The 15,788-nt window shown below is 57.0% G+C and overlaps 6 protein-coding genes across 6 annotated transcripts; 4 read left to right on the forward strand and 2 right to left on the reverse strand.

Moving 5' to 3' along the window:
* Positions 1-3,145: 3,145 nt before the first annotated feature.
* Positions 3,146-4,746, forward strand: A1Q1_04931 (uncharacterized protein; the record flags this gene model as incomplete). Its single annotated transcript, XM_014321738.1, has 6 exons — positions 3,146-3,178; positions 3,323-3,518; positions 3,566-3,657; positions 3,699-3,925; positions 3,966-4,045; positions 4,085-4,746. The coding sequence occupies 6 exons, from the start codon at positions 3,146-3,148 to the stop codon at positions 4,744-4,746; spliced, it is 1,290 nt and encodes a 429-aa protein (XP_014177213.1).
* A 136-nt stretch (positions 4,747-4,882) lies between these two features.
* A1Q1_04932 (uncharacterized protein) lies at positions 4,883-5,818 on the reverse strand (the record flags this gene model as incomplete). The annotated part of the gene is made up of 2 exons (XM_014321739.1): positions 4,883-5,641; positions 5,738-5,818. 2 exons carry the CDS (start codon positions 5,816-5,818, stop codon positions 4,883-4,885), a joined length of 840 nt encoding a protein of 279 aa, XP_014177214.1.
* A 994-nt stretch (positions 5,819-6,812) lies between these two features.
* On the forward strand, positions 6,813-8,424 carry A1Q1_04933 (phosphogluconate dehydrogenase (decarboxylating); the record flags this gene model as incomplete). Its single annotated transcript, XM_014321740.1, has 4 exons — positions 6,813-6,826; positions 6,882-6,974; positions 7,018-7,061; positions 7,100-8,424. 4 exons carry the CDS (start codon positions 6,813-6,815, stop codon positions 8,422-8,424), a joined length of 1,476 nt encoding a protein of 491 aa, XP_014177215.1.
* Positions 8,425-8,745: 321 nt separating this feature from the next.
* Positions 8,746-9,585, forward strand: A1Q1_04934 (uncharacterized protein; the record flags this gene model as incomplete). Its single annotated transcript, XM_014321741.1, has 2 exons — positions 8,746-9,042; positions 9,082-9,585. The coding sequence occupies 2 exons, from the start codon at positions 8,746-8,748 to the stop codon at positions 9,583-9,585; spliced, it is 801 nt and encodes a 266-aa protein (XP_014177216.1).
* A 66-nt stretch (positions 9,586-9,651) lies between these two features.
* On the reverse strand, positions 9,652-12,546 carry A1Q1_04935 (vesicle membrane protein (v-SNARE) with acyltransferase activity, Ykt6p; the record flags this gene model as incomplete). Its single annotated transcript, XM_014321742.1, has 7 exons — positions 9,652-9,981; positions 10,027-10,079; positions 10,129-10,726; positions 10,771-11,417; positions 11,640-11,859; positions 11,905-12,212; positions 12,252-12,546. 7 exons carry the CDS (start codon positions 12,544-12,546, stop codon positions 9,652-9,654), a joined length of 2,451 nt encoding a protein of 816 aa, XP_014177217.1.
* A 334-nt stretch (positions 12,547-12,880) lies between these two features.
* A1Q1_04936 (uncharacterized protein) lies at positions 12,881-15,771 on the forward strand (the record flags this gene model as incomplete). The annotated part of the gene is made up of 3 exons (XM_014321743.1): positions 12,881-13,171; positions 13,247-13,742; positions 13,784-15,771. 3 exons carry the CDS (start codon positions 12,881-12,883, stop codon positions 15,769-15,771), a joined length of 2,775 nt encoding a protein of 924 aa, XP_014177218.1.
* Between the last annotated feature and the right edge of the window lie 17 nt (positions 15,772-15,788).

Raw genomic sequence — 15,788 nt, forward strand, 5'->3', positions numbered from 1 at the left:
CTCGGTCCCCTCCTCAAAATCTCGGTCCCCCCCTCAAAATAGGGGTCGGAGCTGCCCTCTCGCAGATCCAATGTTTCCCACGGTCGCTCAGCCCCTGGGTCCCCTTCTAATAACAGGGTACGGATGGGATTCCCATGAGGGCAGCCGTAGGAACATTGAACCTGCGAGAGGCCGCCTCCGATTGACCGCGGATGAGATTCCAAGTGGCAACTGTGGGAAACAACGTACCTGCCAGTGGCCAATGTGGGCAACCGTGGGAAACATTGGTCCTCCGACTCTGACAGAATCCAGTGGACGTCAAACAGCAGTCTCTCAAATGTACCACAATCAAATCGCAGTGCTAGAATGCCCTCTTCCTGCATCAGCATCTTTGGTGCCAGATGCAGTGATGGTCAACAAGGTTGTCCACCTCCTAGTACGGTTTCTGCCTCTACCAGGCGATCATCTCTGCTTTGCTTCACCTCTGCTTTACTGTGATGACCGGCTCTCGGGTGTGGTGCTGATGTACGCCCTGAGGACAACCTTATTGACCATGACTATACAGTCGCAAAATTCCTGTGTGCTACGATCAGCCGAAGGCCCATATTGACTCAAGGCTTCCTACATTGCCTATGATGTCAAAACCCTGAACCAGGCTCCTCTGGCCCCGCCAGTTTTCCGCCGAACATGCTTTCGACGCTGCCTCCGTCCCAGGGACGGGGCCGCCCCGGGACGTCCTTGCATTGCCGCCCCAGGCGGTGTCTCCAATCATGTCATCCTTCCCCTGGGGATTCTTGCATCTGGGAGATCTTGTCTCCGACGTCGATCGGATCTCAGCAGCCCCTCCATCACTCTCCGGTCGCTGTCCCACCGGCGCGTGTTCTGTGGTTCTTTTTGTTCCACCACAAGATCACAATCAGCCGTGCCCCAGAATGGGCAACCGCGGGAAACCGAGCATTTGACCAGCGAATGCTCCAAAAGGGTTTCCCACAGTGATTGGTTTGGTAGCTTCCAGAGTTACAGCCAAAGGCGATGCTACTCCGAGAGCCTACGATGAGTGCGCTTGGGCAACTGCTAATGGGACATTATCTGGAGCATGATTTCGAAGTCAGTTTCACAAGCCCAACCGCCTGAGCTGCTCGTATGGCAACCATGTATTCTGTACGACCCACATGTGCTCGTAGTTTGTCGCAGACGTGCGAAGGTGAATGAGAACCACGGCCTGTTTGAGCAGCGTTTAAATCAACTTCGGCGCGCACATGTCATGCGTTGCGCCCATTTCCATGCCCATCCCGCTTTTTTGCGACACTTCCTCCACTACTATTCCTCGCGACCTGCCCAGCTCTGGCAATGCCTCGCAGTTCGAAGAGGCCAACGGGCCTCCCTCGCGTTCTTCGCTCGTTACGCCCCCCAACACCATCAAGGGGGAGGAACGCGAAATGGGACCGAGGCGGCAAAGAACTTTCTTCGTTGCCTCAGACAAGATGGAACGATAGGAAGCACATCCTGTACTGTGTGAACCTGCCGAACCGCTTGTCTATACGTCACTGTCTGGTCCCGGACCGCTGTGTGTTCCGGCCATTCAACAGCAGCGGTCTCCACGGAACTTCGAAGTTCTTGACGCACAATAGTCGCACGCTACTGTAATCTAGCGCAATCAACACACGTACTAGTTATCACCGAGACACCTGTAAACTGCGGCGGCTCGGTGGATGCAGACGACGGCGCCTTGAGGACGGTACATCCTGCTGTTTCTGCTACAAACTTTTAAAGCGCCTGATTTCCACAGCCCGAATAACGGAAGGATGGAAGTGGGAAAGCGTCCTCGAGCCCAATAAGACGCCAGCGGGAGCAACTGCTACGTTGAACTTTTCAAACGGTAGAGATAGAAGTCATCAGCAATGCATGACGGTCGTGAAACATGCATCTAGGACTGGTACACAATGGCGGAGCCCACTTGTGCATTGAACACCTGACCGGGAGTGCTCGACAGACACTGGGCCTTGGAAGCAACCAGCGAACTGCTGACAGTCGCACTGGGAGTGCTTTCAGGACACGCGTTCTGAGTAGTTACAGCATCCAACAGTGGCCTCGAGGTTCAGGCGCAAGCAAGCACGTTGAGATCCGGCCAATCACTCTAGAATAACAAGCCACGCGCCCAACGGACCGTAGGTGCGCGCGCCGAAGACACCAGTGAGACAGCATCTGCGAAGTGAACCCAGTCACAACCGGTGCCTCAGCCCTGGCGGCCGGCAGTCCACCCAAGATATGTAGCAGCAAGCAACACTGGCAATCTGTGCAAGGCATGCCCATAAAGAAAACCAGAGCGGCTCATTGCGGCCATCAGCAAGCAGAAGAGTCGACAAGTCAACTGATGCTGCCCGAGCTGGACCTCTGACACCAGCAGCAGCACCATCACGGAGTTCAAGCTGCCCGCACGGTGATGCCAACGCCATGGCAGACAGGGGGATATACGGTGTATGACGTTGAACAGCAGAACTCGAAAACACGAGAGCTGACCATCTGTGATGTCGCACAGGTGCAAGGCTTCCTTGACAGGCAGTTCTGCTTACTTAAAGCTGCACATTCCCATGGGAGGAGCGCGATAGGGATCGGGCGTGCGCGGCCAGTGGTAGGGCTTGTGGGATCCGACTCGTTCATGGTCTGCCTCCTGACTCCAGCCGTGTCAAGAACTGAGAAACGTCTGGTAGTTTTAAAAAGTCCCTCAGCTTTCCCACGGTCAACCCGATTCTCCCCCAATCGGACACCGTGGGAAACATCGCATCCGCCGCCTTCAACTCGGTGTGCCCTCCAATTCGTCCCACCGTGGAAAAGCTATCCGTCCCTTGGACCGAGGATACCGTGGGAAACATTGTAATTGCAAGGCGTCACCTCCGACTCCCTTTTCCTCATCGCTCGTCCGCTTGTCCCGACTGCCGCGTAACACCCAAGCTGGCACGGGCCTCAGTGGGAGGCTGTGTCTCATTGCTCCATAACCAAGCTCAGCATCCACCACTGTCTGAACAGGTCTGTACAGGTCCGAGGTTACGTAAACGAACTGGTGCCTGATGTCCTACGTAATCAGGCATCTGGTGGCGTGATAGACCATTTCGGGCCGGAAGCCAGAGCTCGAGAGCCGGCAGATACCGCTTTGAGCCGTTGGAACATGGAACTACATAACATCACATCAGCGTCTGAGGTGGGCGGTCATGCAACTACACTTCTTCCAGAACATCAGCAAGGACGAAGATGACTGGTGTTCAGGTCGGCTGGATTGGCTTGGGGGCCATGGGGGCTGGCATGTCAGCAGTGCGTTGTCAAGCCCGATATTTACTGACGGCAGAACCTCGTGACCCGTGGCTTCAGTGTCAAGGCGTTCGATGTCTACGGCCCGTCGCTGGAGAAAGCAAAGGAACAGGGAATAGAGGCGTGTTGTACGCCTGCATCAGCGGCAGAGGGTGCGCAAGTGCTTTGTCTCATGGTTGTGAACGCAGCACAAGTAGACGAAGTGCTGTTCGGTGCCGAAGGGGCAGCCGCGGGTGAGTACACGGTCGAAAAACCTACTGAGTCGTCGCAGCGCTTCCAGCTGGGAGCTCGGTCATCTGCTTCTCGACAGTGCCACCCAGCTATCAGGTGAAGCTCCGCGGGCGTCTTGATGACTTGCACAAGGACATTGGTGTGAGTTTATCGTTTGTTTGCCCGCCTTCTGACGTGATCAGCTTGTCGATGCCCCCGTATCCGGAGGCTTTGTGCGTGCTGCGCAAGGACAGCTGAGCATTATGGTATCGGGCACCGAGTCGGCCATCAAGGTCGCGCGTCCGGTGCTCAGCGCCTTGACCAATCCACCGGCGGGCTCGCTGGCCATTGTCGGTAACGATGTGGGGGCTGCCAGCAATTTCAAACTCATCAACCAAGTTCTCTGCGCGATACATATTGCGGTGTCGGGGTGAGTAGGCCAGTCGTCTAGAAAGAGAAGCTGACTTTAGCGAGGCCATGGCGCTCGGTGCAAACCTTGGAGTGAATCCTCGCAAGCTGTACAACGCTTTGAAAGATTCAAGCTTTATGTGTGGGTGTTGGTGACAGTTCCCGTAACTCACTTCTTCAGTTGGGAACCGCGTTCCTTGGCAGCTGCAACGCGACGGCATCCCCAAGTCTGCCATGACGATTATCCATAAAGATGCCGGAATCGTCATGGATGAAGCCAAGCTGGCAGCGTTCCACGCTCCGCTTTCTGCCGTCGCCGAGCAGGTGTTTACCGCCGCCCTCTCGGCGGGTTTGGGCAAGGAAGACGATGGAAATGTTGTCATGCTATGGGAACGCTTGGGCGGCCGAAGCGTGGCCGAGCAAGGGTCCGCAAAAGACGCGGAGGAGGAGGCACAACAGCCTGGAGGAGAAGAGGCCATTGAAACGATTTCGGACTTGTTGAATGGCGTTTACATTGTGGCGGCAGCCGAGGCGCTCGCGTTTGCAAGGCGGAAGGGCATGGACCTTGCCGATGTGTTCAAGGTAGTAGGCACATCAGCGGCCACGTCCAAACCTCTCGTTCGGTTCAAGGACGAGCTGTCCTGGCCCGACAAACACTCGCCTGTCGCCGACCAACCGAGTGTGGCCGCGACATTGACGAGCTTGAACACTGTGCTGCGAGAGGGGAAGCGTGTGAACACGCCGCTGTTCCTCACTCAGGCTGCACAGCAAGTTTTCACCGTTGCTGCAAACAAGGGGTGGGAGCATGAGGGAGCCAGCATTATTGGCAAGCTTTGGTCCTAAAGATTGCTGGTAGCGGTGCATGAATGAATATTGAATTGACCGGCATGTAGACCTTCAATGCCACCACATCTTTTGCATCGGCATTGCCTACTTACATACGTGATTGAAGATCTCCGAGTCTTGAACGCTCGCTCAGTCAGCCAAGGGTAAGGACCTGCTGCCCAATGAACTGCTCTCCCGGTTTGATAGACTTCCAGTCAGAGACAAAGCCAGGCTCGATGCAGACAAAGTGGTCCCAGCCACCATCTTCCATGTCGCCCATCTTGCTCCCTGTCGCTTGCCCGGGGTTCCAGATAGTCGCGTCCTGGAAGCCCCTGAACCGCACCTTAACGGAGCCACCGTCGGAGTTGATGTCGTCAACACGAATCTCCTGCGATGGAACCTTCTGATAGACGCGGTCGAGCTCGCGATCGACAAGAAGGGGTCCAAGGGGTGTCTCCTCCTCCTTTCCGCCCAAGGTCTTGTCCTTGTACACGGTTCCGGCCTCGATACCGGTAATTTCGATCTTTGAAGCATCCTCAACTCGGAGGTACGTGTGCAGGAGCGCCTGGAACTTGAAGTCGTCGGCACCATTGTTCTGCACGTGCAGGTCGGAAACAAGCTGGTGGGCGGCGAGAGTGACAACGTAGGTAAGTCCCACGGGGTGGGGGAAGCTCGCAGGCGGGGAGGGAGCGACCAAACGAACGGAAACGCCGTCAGCGTTGTCGAGCACGACCTTGTCAAGCTTCCAGGTCTGGTTCCTTGCGTAACCATGCTGTTTCAAAGCGGCGTACTCGGGCGGAGAGGAAGGAGGCGGCCCGAAAATGGGGAAGACGATAGGGATACCACCACGGATGGCGGCAGAGCCATCTAGATGAGCCTTCTTTGACAGGAAGATGTGCTCTTGACCGTTAACCTTCCAGGAAGTCACTGTAGCGCCATAATAGCTGTTGTCAGCCGAGATTCCCATGTGGATACTCCGCCTCACTAAATCTCAGCCGAGGCGCCCTACCGTCAGCTCCTCGACTTCCAATCGTGCGCTTACACTAGGGTGCTTGAGGGTAATGCTCTTCTCGTTCTGTTCAACGGGCATGATGGTGAATGAGAATGTCGTGGACAGTTCGAGACCACCTGACTCGAAGCTGTGAGACCGAATATATGAGAGTGGCCACGACGTCATCACAACATTGCCGCTGCGACCGTGGTAAACCTGAACTCTTGGCCCGATGGCCGTTCCACGTAAGCCGAGGTTCGGTCATGTTCGGAGTCCAGAGCAACTCAGTCATGACGGACAGCGCTCACACCTTTTTGCACTACGCCGAGGAGCTTGACAACCGCTCGTGTTCGTGAGCACTAAACCGCTTGAAAAGTGGACCACGCGCAGAATCCTCCTGCCCCGAGACACCAACGCCCAGCACCACCCGTGGAAGCCGTCACTTGCCGTTGAAACTGCGGCGAGACCAAGATAAACCAGATAAAAGCGTCGGAATGCCGGCCCGATGTGATGGTTGGCCCGAGGGCGGACCCCTTGTACCGCACTGCACGTTGTTGCGTGCTAGGTCGCGAGCGGCTCTGCGCCTGCCCTCCACTAACTGCAGACTGACAACGGATGCGTTTGGATGGTTTACGGAGAACGTGGATATGTTGTACGCCTGGGTACAATGCAAAGTGTCTTGATCAGGACTCTCAGGCTTTGGTGACGGGAAGCTTGTGGTGGTGGTGGTTACATACTGCCTGGGACCATTCCGTCAGCCAACGGCTACGGCTGCCGAATTGGTGTGTTGGCTGGGGTGGCTGGCTGCGTCAGCAACGTCATGAAGCGGACCTGGATTCCGCTCTCATGACCAAGGGTTGCCATCGGCAGTCGCCCAGACCCTGATGGAATGACTAGTCGACACCACTCTGGGGACTCGGCCCCGGGTGCGCGGGGCGGGGGTGCACAATCTGCCCCCGTACAGTCTCATGGTCGCACCCCCAATCTCGACCAATGCCGCAACTCACCTCCCCCATCTTATAACTACTCCTTCCTTCATCGCTCTCGAGCATATCCCTCTCGCTTTCAATTTCTCTAATCCATCCTAAACAAAATGTCTGAAGCTGTGTGAGTCTGCTACTCTTGAGCTGCTGAAACAAGGTAGTTCATGCTAACTAGGCAGCGCCGACATCGGTCTCATTGGCCTCGCGGTCATGGGCCAGAACCTCATCCTCAACATGAACGACAAGGGATTCACCGTTGCCTGCTACAACCGGTATGTTTTTGAGACCCCCTGTGATCGCGCTGACTTTGCGCAGTACCGTGTCCAAGGTTGACCACTTCCTCGCGAACGAGGCCAAGGGTAAGTTTCTGACATACTCGGCTATTTTCTGACCGTAGGTACCCACATCATTGGATGCCACTCGGTTGAGGAGCTCTGCAAGGTCCTCAAGCGCCCTCGCCGCGTGATGCTTCTCGTCAAGGCCGGTGCCGCTGTTGACAGCTTCATTGACCAGCTTCTTCCCTACCTCGAGAAGGGTGACATCATCATTGACGGTGGTAACTCCCACTACCCTGACTCGATCCGTCGCTGCAAGGAGCTCGAGGCCAAGGGCATCAACTTTGTCGGAATGGGTGTCTCTGGCGGTGAGGAGGGTGCCCGCAACGGTCCTTCGCTCATGCCCGGCGGTTCCGAGGCTGCTTGGCCCCACATCAAGGACATCATGCAGAAGACTGCCGCCCAGGTCGAGGGCGAGCCCTGCTGCGACTGGGTCGGTGGTACCGGCTCTGGACACTACGTCAAGATGGTCCACAACGGTATCGAGTACGGAGACATGCAGCTCATTGCCGAGGCCTACGACATTCTCAAGCGCGGTCTCGGTCTCGACGAGGACGAGATTGCCGACATCTTTGCCAAGTGGGAGGAGGGTGTCCTCAAGTCGTTCCTGATCGAGATCACCCGCGACATTCTCCGCTTCAAGGACACCGACGGAAAGCCCATCGTTCCCAAGATCCTTGACAAGGCCGGCCAGAAGGGCACCGGAAAGTGGACCGCCATTGACGCTCTTGACCGCGGTATTCCGGTCACCCTCATCGGCGAGGCCGTCTTTGCCCGTTGTCTGTCCGCCCTGAAGGATGAGCGTGTCCGCGCCTCCAAGATCATCTCTGGCCCCAAGCCTGAGCCCTTCCAGGGTGACAAGCAGCAGTTCATCAACGACCTTGAGCAGGCCCTCTATGCTTCCAAGATCATCTCCTACACCCAGGGCTTCATGCTCATGCGTCAGGCTGCCAAGGACAACGACTGGGACCTCAACAACGCTGGCATCGCTGCCATGTGGCGCGGTGGCTGCATCATCAAGTCTGTCTTCCTCAAGGACATCACTGCCGCGTACCGCCAGAACCCCAACCTCGAGTCGCTCATCTTTGCTCCTTTCTTCGCCAAGGCTCTCGAGCAGGCTCAGGCGGGATGGCGCCGCGTCAACGCCCAGGCTTCGCTCTGGGGTATCCCTATCCCCGCCCACGGCACCGCCCTCTCGTTCTTCGACGGATACCGCACTGCCGTTCTCCCCGCCAACCTCATCCAGGCCCAGCGTGACTACTTCGGTGCCCACACCTTCCGCGTCATGCCCGGTCAGGAGAACGACCACCTCAAGGACGGCGAGGACATTCATCTCAAGTGGACCGCCAACTCTGGTGACGTCTCGTCCTCTACCTACAACGCTTAAGCGTGTTTATATTGTATAGGTGCGACTGTAGTTTAAAAATGATATCAAATGAATCTGAAGTTCAGACCGTTCGCTGCGGAATGTCGCCAGTACCAAGGGCTTGCCCGCTTCTGTCAGTCTCTACGCGGTGCGTGTGCGAACCATGTGTCTAGTGCCGGACCATGTGCATGGAGTGAACTCGCTCTGATAGCCGAGCCCATATCAGAAAGGGAGGGCTGATCTTCAGGGGGCGGGGATTGGGTGACCGTGGGAAAGCGAACCGAGAAAGTTAGGATTTCCGTCAATTCGCGCTCTCTCCTGACAGTCTCAACAACAACAATTATGGCTACAACTTCCAAGAAGACCAAGGTCAGGGCTCCTTCGCCAGCCCCGAGCACTTCCTCCGACTCGTCCTCCGCATCCCAGTCCTCCGTTGACTCGAACGATATCGATGTCGCTCCCGTCGCCCCAGTCACGAAGAAGCAACGCAAGTCCAAGCCGGGAGAGAGGCTCTACTACGAGCCACCCCCCGGAATGGAGCAGGTGCGCATCAACGTCAACTACAATAGCATTTTTGAGTGGGACAATCTGAACTCGAAGGAAGGACTGGAGGTGTGGGCGATCCGTTTGCCTGTCGACGTGAGTAACCTCTGAGCGGGTCAGCGTTAATGCCATTAGCTGAAGCCCTCGCATCTTTCGGGGCTGTCAACGAACGTGAAACGCGACAGGGTTTCGGGAAGTCTGACGCACAAGTCTGCGACTTATGAGCTCACCGAGTCGGAAGACATCTCGGACCTCAACAGCTTGAATCTGCTGGTTCCGAAGAAGACGAGTGGGCATTTGTTCCGCGCCCCGTTGCCGATCAAGCGCCACCTCATCATCCAGCCCCCGAAAGAGGACAATCTCGTGTCCAGTTCGAAGAAGAAGCTGGAGAGTGAGAACAGGAGTACGGGTCCCATCCCCAACAAGACGCGTCAGATGCCCTCGAACATGAAGTTCAGGAATCCGGTGAACGGGTTCGACACGCCTGGACCAGCAGCGCGCCCGCAGATTGCCGATGAGGTGAAGGAGACCGTCACGAGCAAGGAGGACAAGGCGGCAAAGAAGGAGGAGAAGGAGGAGAAGAAGAAGAAGAGGAAGTCTGAGGCAGGAGAATCACCGGTGAAGAAGAAGAAAAAGTAGTATTCTCTCGCTGGCTTTCCATAGATTATGCATTTGGGTACACGATACAACACAGCGTTCTATACACTACTGCAAGGCCAAGGGGTCTTGACCTCTGAACAACCAATGAACCTTGCGCGATAAACTGGGTCCCACTCGTCGAGACGCTGCGGCTCCATTCTTCGAATTGCGAATCTCACAGTCCATCAAGAGGTTTTCAGCCGTATTTAGATCAGCCTCACCCTCATAGGCTTCCATCAACTTTCGGAACGAAGGATAGCGAGTCGTGATACCGCTGGCAGCAGACGCAGTCAGTCCGTTGACCTCTTGCAGCATGAGCTCGAGGGCGGGCATAGCGTCTACTGCTTTTCGAGGATGGTCAGGAGCTGAGAAAGGCAGGTGCGATTTCTCGAGCAACTTATACTGCGGGCTTCAGCGATGCTCTCACACGTGCAAACTTACGGGTTTCGCGGCGATGTCTCCTGCGAGGTTGAAGATCCAGTCTTCGATGTCCTCTGTTCTTTCAACTGTACGTCAGCGCCGACTAGCTCGGTGAGACTGCACCTTGAACAACGAGAAGGTACTGAGATAGCTGGGCCTGCAGTAGCTCGGCTTCGACTTGTTCCTTTTCCACACGCGTTCTGAAGGTAGTGCTGGCCTCTGTCGAGCTCGCCCTGCCCGTTGACAGGCCCGCCCTCGCCGAGTCGCGGAACGCCTTATTTACAATGGAGCGCGTTTTGGAGTGATACTTTTCGAGCCCGCGAACGAGTAGGAGCAACTGCTCGTCTGGCGCAAGAAACAGGGTGAGCCGTACGTCCGCGATCCACTCTGCGAGCTCTCCGTCACCGAGCAAGATGCGGTCCACTACTTCGTCGGCAGACGCGACCAGAATTGTTGTGGTCTCCCACTCTGTCCTCGGGTTGTCAAGGGGGACAAACCGCTTTTCTGATGCGCTCCATTCGGCGGATACGTGTCGCAAGAAGCGGATCGTTCCTCCAACGATAGTATCGGTCTCCGGGACTGTCACAAGTCTGGACAGAGAATCTTCCACACGCTTGCGGATTTCCGGCATTGCACCCGCTATCGGGGAGGAGGGAAGCATCAGGTCGTGCGCCATATGAATCTCAACCTCGCGCAAAGCTTCGCTTTTGGTTTTGCGCAGCTTCGGTCAGCCGAGGCCAGTCAAGTACCACTCACTCGATTTACTTCCTTGAGCTTTTTCTGATAAGACCGTTCCGCTTCCCTGGCGGCCTGGCGCGTCAGCGACGTTCGCGCAAGTGCATGTGTCACCTTTGCTTCATCACGCGCACGCTGTCGGTCATTCTTCTCCTGAAGCTTCCGACGCTCTCGCTCTGCTCTAGCCTCCGCCCTCTCCCTGTCCTTCGCCTCGGACGCCGCACGACCCGCATCGCTTGTCGTAGCCGTCCTCCTCCGCTTCTTACGTGGCTCGGGGGATTCTGCTGCGGACGTTGTAGGCAGCGTTTGTTCGTCCCAGTTGTTCTCTTCTAGTACGCTGAGTATCGAGCGAGAGGTTGACACTGTCAGAGTCCTTCGTGACATCTCTGCGGTTGTCGCGGTCTCTGAAAAGGTGAGCCGCTCGGCGCGTACGATCGAGGCGCCGTGTTGTCGGATGGCAGTAGTAGACGAGTCATGTCGCTTCGGAAGAGATGCAGACGCGAGAATGGAGTCGAGATCCGCGCCGTCCGAGTCGGTGTCAGAGTCGACCAGTGTGTACACGTCTGCGCTCCTCGAGGTGCGGACAAAAACAGGGGAGGTGGACACATGCGCCGTCCTCGAACGTGAGCCCACAATTGCTACGTCGCTGTCCGAGTCATCCGAAAGGACGACGATATCTATAGTCAGTCAGAATGTCGCATGGGTAAGGGGTATTTACCTGGGCTGGACATTGGTGGTGGGTGGAGAAACAACAACAACAACAAAACGGGGATGACACCAGGTGAGTGGACCGATCAGGCACGGCAACGCGCGTTTTTGCTCCACCACCATCAGAAACATCCAAGACGTGTGCAACACGACATTATGCCATCGCAGTGTAATTCTGTACAACTCCATACGTTTACCAAAGCCTTCGTATGAGTGGGCCATTGCGGCCAAGGGTATTATAATTACATGACAATGCAGCAAGAGTTTTGCTGGAAAGTCAGCGCTATACTCTATCCAAACGCCTACCTTCTTGGCAGTCTTGTAAAACATCTTTGACTGAGCAGACAGTGTGTTGGAGCGCTCAACAAGGTTGTCAAGGTTCTCGCCTCGCTCCAGAACCGACTCGATGGTCTTGTGCTTCAAAAGTCAGCGCGTTGCGATATCCGCATTACTCACAAGGACGACCTTTGTCTCGTCGAGCTCCTGCTGGACTTTCATGATGGTGTCAGCCTGCTTGGGGTCCTGGTACTTGGCCAGGTAGGTCGACAGCGTTCCCTCGAGCTTGCCCTTCTGAGCAGGCGGCAGGCCTCCAGCGGCGTTCTGAGAAGGGTTGCCTCCAAAGGCCGAGGCGGCGGCAGAGGCGGCCGAGGGCGCAGCGTCCGGGTTGGGGAGCTGTGCAAGCAGGGACGCATTCTCATCCAGGAGCTTGTTCAGCAGAGAGAACGCGGGGCGGAACGGATACTCCATGTCCGTGATCATAACGGCTGAGGTTAGGCCATCTCAAAACCGGTGCGTCGACTCACCTGCCATGCCGGGGCTGTTGGCGGTGCGGCCAGGGATGCGCATGATGTGAGCCTTGTAGCCGTTCTCCTCGACCGATGACGGCTGGTTGGGAGGCGTCCTCTCCGCGACAGTCTGCTTTGTCAGTCCTCGTGTAAACTTCGGCGATCGTACCTGGGCAAAGAAGGACATGAACTGCGCGATGCTGCCACGCTGGAACATGGAGAAGCTGCTGAGATCCTGGGCCGAGCCAAGGACAGCGGCCTTGGCGGGGTTCCCAGAGGACACTGAGAGAAGGGTGAGCTGGTAGACCTTCATCGTTGAACGCTTCGGTGCGAGTGATAGGATTGTGCGATGAGGCGACAAGGTCGACGATGGTGGTGCTGTCAAGCCAGTGTTGCCGCCGCGGAGGCAAACCGGCCTCCATGATGCTACTACGAAAGCGACCTCTGGGAAGGAACGAGCGTGACGCAGGACCACGTGGTTCAGCATATCCAGTGCCCAAGCTCGAAGGTGGTAATGTTGGTTGACGTCGTCTCTCCACATCTCAGCCATCGACCACATACAATCTTTTAGCATCCATCCGTCTTTGTACTTTTAAGACTCAGCGCCAACACTTACTGAACACTTGGGACACTGGGACATCTCCGAAATGTCAGAAGGACTGCCGGATGACGCCTGGGCCAATGCGTTCCAGACGGCCGCTGCGAAGCCGCTCCTTACTGCGTTACAACGTCGGCTTCATGCCTCAACCAACCATGTGAACTCTCTCGCTGAGCTGCTTCACGAGCGGTCTGTCATCGAGCAGGAGTATTCGGCCAAGCTGCTAAAGCTCGCTCGCGCGGCCGACGCTGGCCAGCTCGGCGGGAAGGGCGGTATAGAGTGGGAACGCAACGGTGGAGAAGCCCGGTTGTGGAACACGGTCGTGTCCGACCTGACAGAGGTGAGAGCTTACGAGCCAGGCAGTGCTAATTGTTAGACCGCAGCATCGCACTCCACATACGCGAACATTCTCAAGTCCGATTTTGAGCAGCCAGTTCGCGATCTCCCAAACAAGATGACAGCCTGGCGCCGCATTGGTGATCAAGAGTCGTCTCTGGAGCGAGCACTCAAGGACTATGAAAAGGTTTCTGTCAAGCTCGACAAGGCGTCATCCAAGTCAAAGTCCAGCAAAGCTGAGCAGCTCCAGCACGAGCTGAGCCAGCTGACATCGCAACTGAACCAGTTGACGCCGGCGACGTACAGTACCTTCCAGAGGCTCGACGAGGAAAGGCTTCGTGCCCTCAAAGAAATCGTTGTGCGCTGGGCCACCCTCCGGGGAGATATGGCCACCAAGTCTGGCGAGCGTGCAGAGACAGCTGTCGCGTCCATCTTGGGCTGGGAGCCAACAGATGAAGTCATCTCTGTCGGTAACCGTCTCTCGAGAGCGCACAATGGATCCGAGGTTCGCGCCTCACCTTCGACGCCTTCTGGAGGTGCAGCTGGAGCCGGAAGCCTTTCTGTGGAAAGCACTCGTACGTTCACAGCGGCCCGTCACCTTGCTAACAATGTCAAGCGAACCGACGTGCTTCCATGCAGTCTCCGCCCGCTCCCGACTTTGGACCGCGTTCCGGAAGCCTGTCGAACGGCTCTGGTCAGACCCCAACTCAGAGCGGGTTCAGCGGCCTCAAGTCCATGCTTGCCCGCAAGGCCACCGTGCGGAATCGCAGTGGGAGCGAGGCCACCTCCGTTTACAGTGGTCGCCGCGCGCAGCAGAGCGAACCAGCCTTTGCTGCTCTCGGTGAAGACACGGTCCGTCCGACCTCGAGGCAGCAGGTTCAGCGCGAGTTCTCGGACCAAAACACGCCTACCAAGGCGCAGTCGCCACCTGTCGACGCAGAAGGCTTCTCCATCGCTCCTGCTGATCGCCACCGCAACCCCTGGGACGAGCCGACCGAAGAGTCGCCCTCCCATTCGTCAAACCATCACGGTGCAGCGGCCGCTGCTGCGACAGGAGCCGGCGTTGCTTTACCCTCGGCCATTTTTGCGTCGCAGAGAACCGAGTCGCCAACCCCGGTCCACAATGATCGCGCGAGTACCATCGACTCCATCTCCAGCGACCAAACTCACCCTCGTTTAAACTTGGCGCTGTCGTCGGCGCCCATCGAAGAAACTGAGGAGCAGCGCCAGGCCGCCCTTGCCAAGATGCAGCAGACGCTGCGGATGCCTCCGCCCGCTCCAAACCGCCGATCGACAATCACCCGCGGCAGACGTGATGCTCGTAACACGATGCAGGCGTCTGCCGCTGAGCACCCCATCCCCCAAGCGCACATGGCAGCGCTGGCCCGCATGGGGGAGGAAGAGCAACTTGCAGAGTCGCAAGGAACGGTGACCTCAAGTTCCCAGCCGGCACGCCGTCTGTCGTCGTCAAGTATGACCTCGGCCTCGTCGCGCAACCCCTTTGATTCTCCCGGCCTGCAGGCGGCGAATCGGCAGCCTGCCGACAACATTGAGAAGCAAATCCCAGGTGTTCCCTCGCAGAACGGCCAACAAGCTTTGTCCTCAGAGCGGGTTGCTCCTAGCGGCGCAGCTGCAGCTGGAGTAGCAGCGGGCCTGGGAGCGGGAGCGCTCGCCGTTGGTGCCACCTCGGGCCACCAAAGTGGCAACGTTGTTGCTTCCCCCACTTCTGCTGTCAACGGCTCCCAGGCAACAAGTGCTAGCGTCCAGTCTGGTGCCACAGCTGTTCAGCCCAAAGCGTCCCAGTCTCAGGTGACCATTCAGGATGGGCTCAATGCCACGATCATTGAGACTGTCGACACATTGATGCACCAGTACGCGGCTCAACAAATTGCCATTACTGGTGAAATCCACTTGACTTTATCGACACCGCCGCCGCCTGGAACATCAACGTCCATCAGACTGACCGAGTTTGACGCTTTGGAGTCTGTTTCGCCCAACCCTGCGTTCTTGGCCCAAGTCCCTGACAGCCCTGGCGAGTACTACCTCAACACGGACCTCCTGGCTCAGACCACGTCGAGTCCAGAAGCCGGGCCGCATGGGCCGGTCCTGTTCACGTACCAGGTTCTTGTGCCGCAGGGTCAGGAGAACGCAATGTCCCCGGTTGGTTTGAACCCGGCCTTCCAAGCCAAGGAGGGTGAAACGCGTATGATTTTCCACTATCGCGCCAATGCGCCGGTTCAGAATCTTGGCCTATCGGCCATCTTCCCCGCCGACCCGAGCGTCAGCACGACCCAGTCGAAGCCAGTCTCAGCGACCTGGGCACCCTCCGCGGAGAGCCCAGACCTTACTGTGGCTTCCTGGGCTGCTCCCGTTCCCCAGGTTGGATCGGAGGGCAAGATCATTGCCCGCTTCTTCACTGCCCCCGGGCAAAAGCTCGTCCCTAGTGGCGTGGATGCTCGTTTCGTCATCCCCAACCATCTCGCCTCTGGTCTTGGCATTGAGACAACCTCTGCCGACGGTGAGGAGAAGGTCTTGTCGTTCAACAATGTCATTCGGACAACCGTCTCTGGCCGATACGTCGGCGACGTCACTCTGAACCCGTAGTTTCCAATTAAAGACAT

This window comes from Trichosporon asahii (genome assembly GCF_000293215.1).
Source record: "Trichosporon asahii var. asahii CBS 2479 unplaced genomic scaffold scaffold00071, whole genome shotgun sequence".
In the NCBI taxonomy this organism is placed as follows: Eukaryota; Fungi; Basidiomycota; class Tremellomycetes; order Trichosporonales; family Trichosporonaceae; genus Trichosporon; species Trichosporon asahii.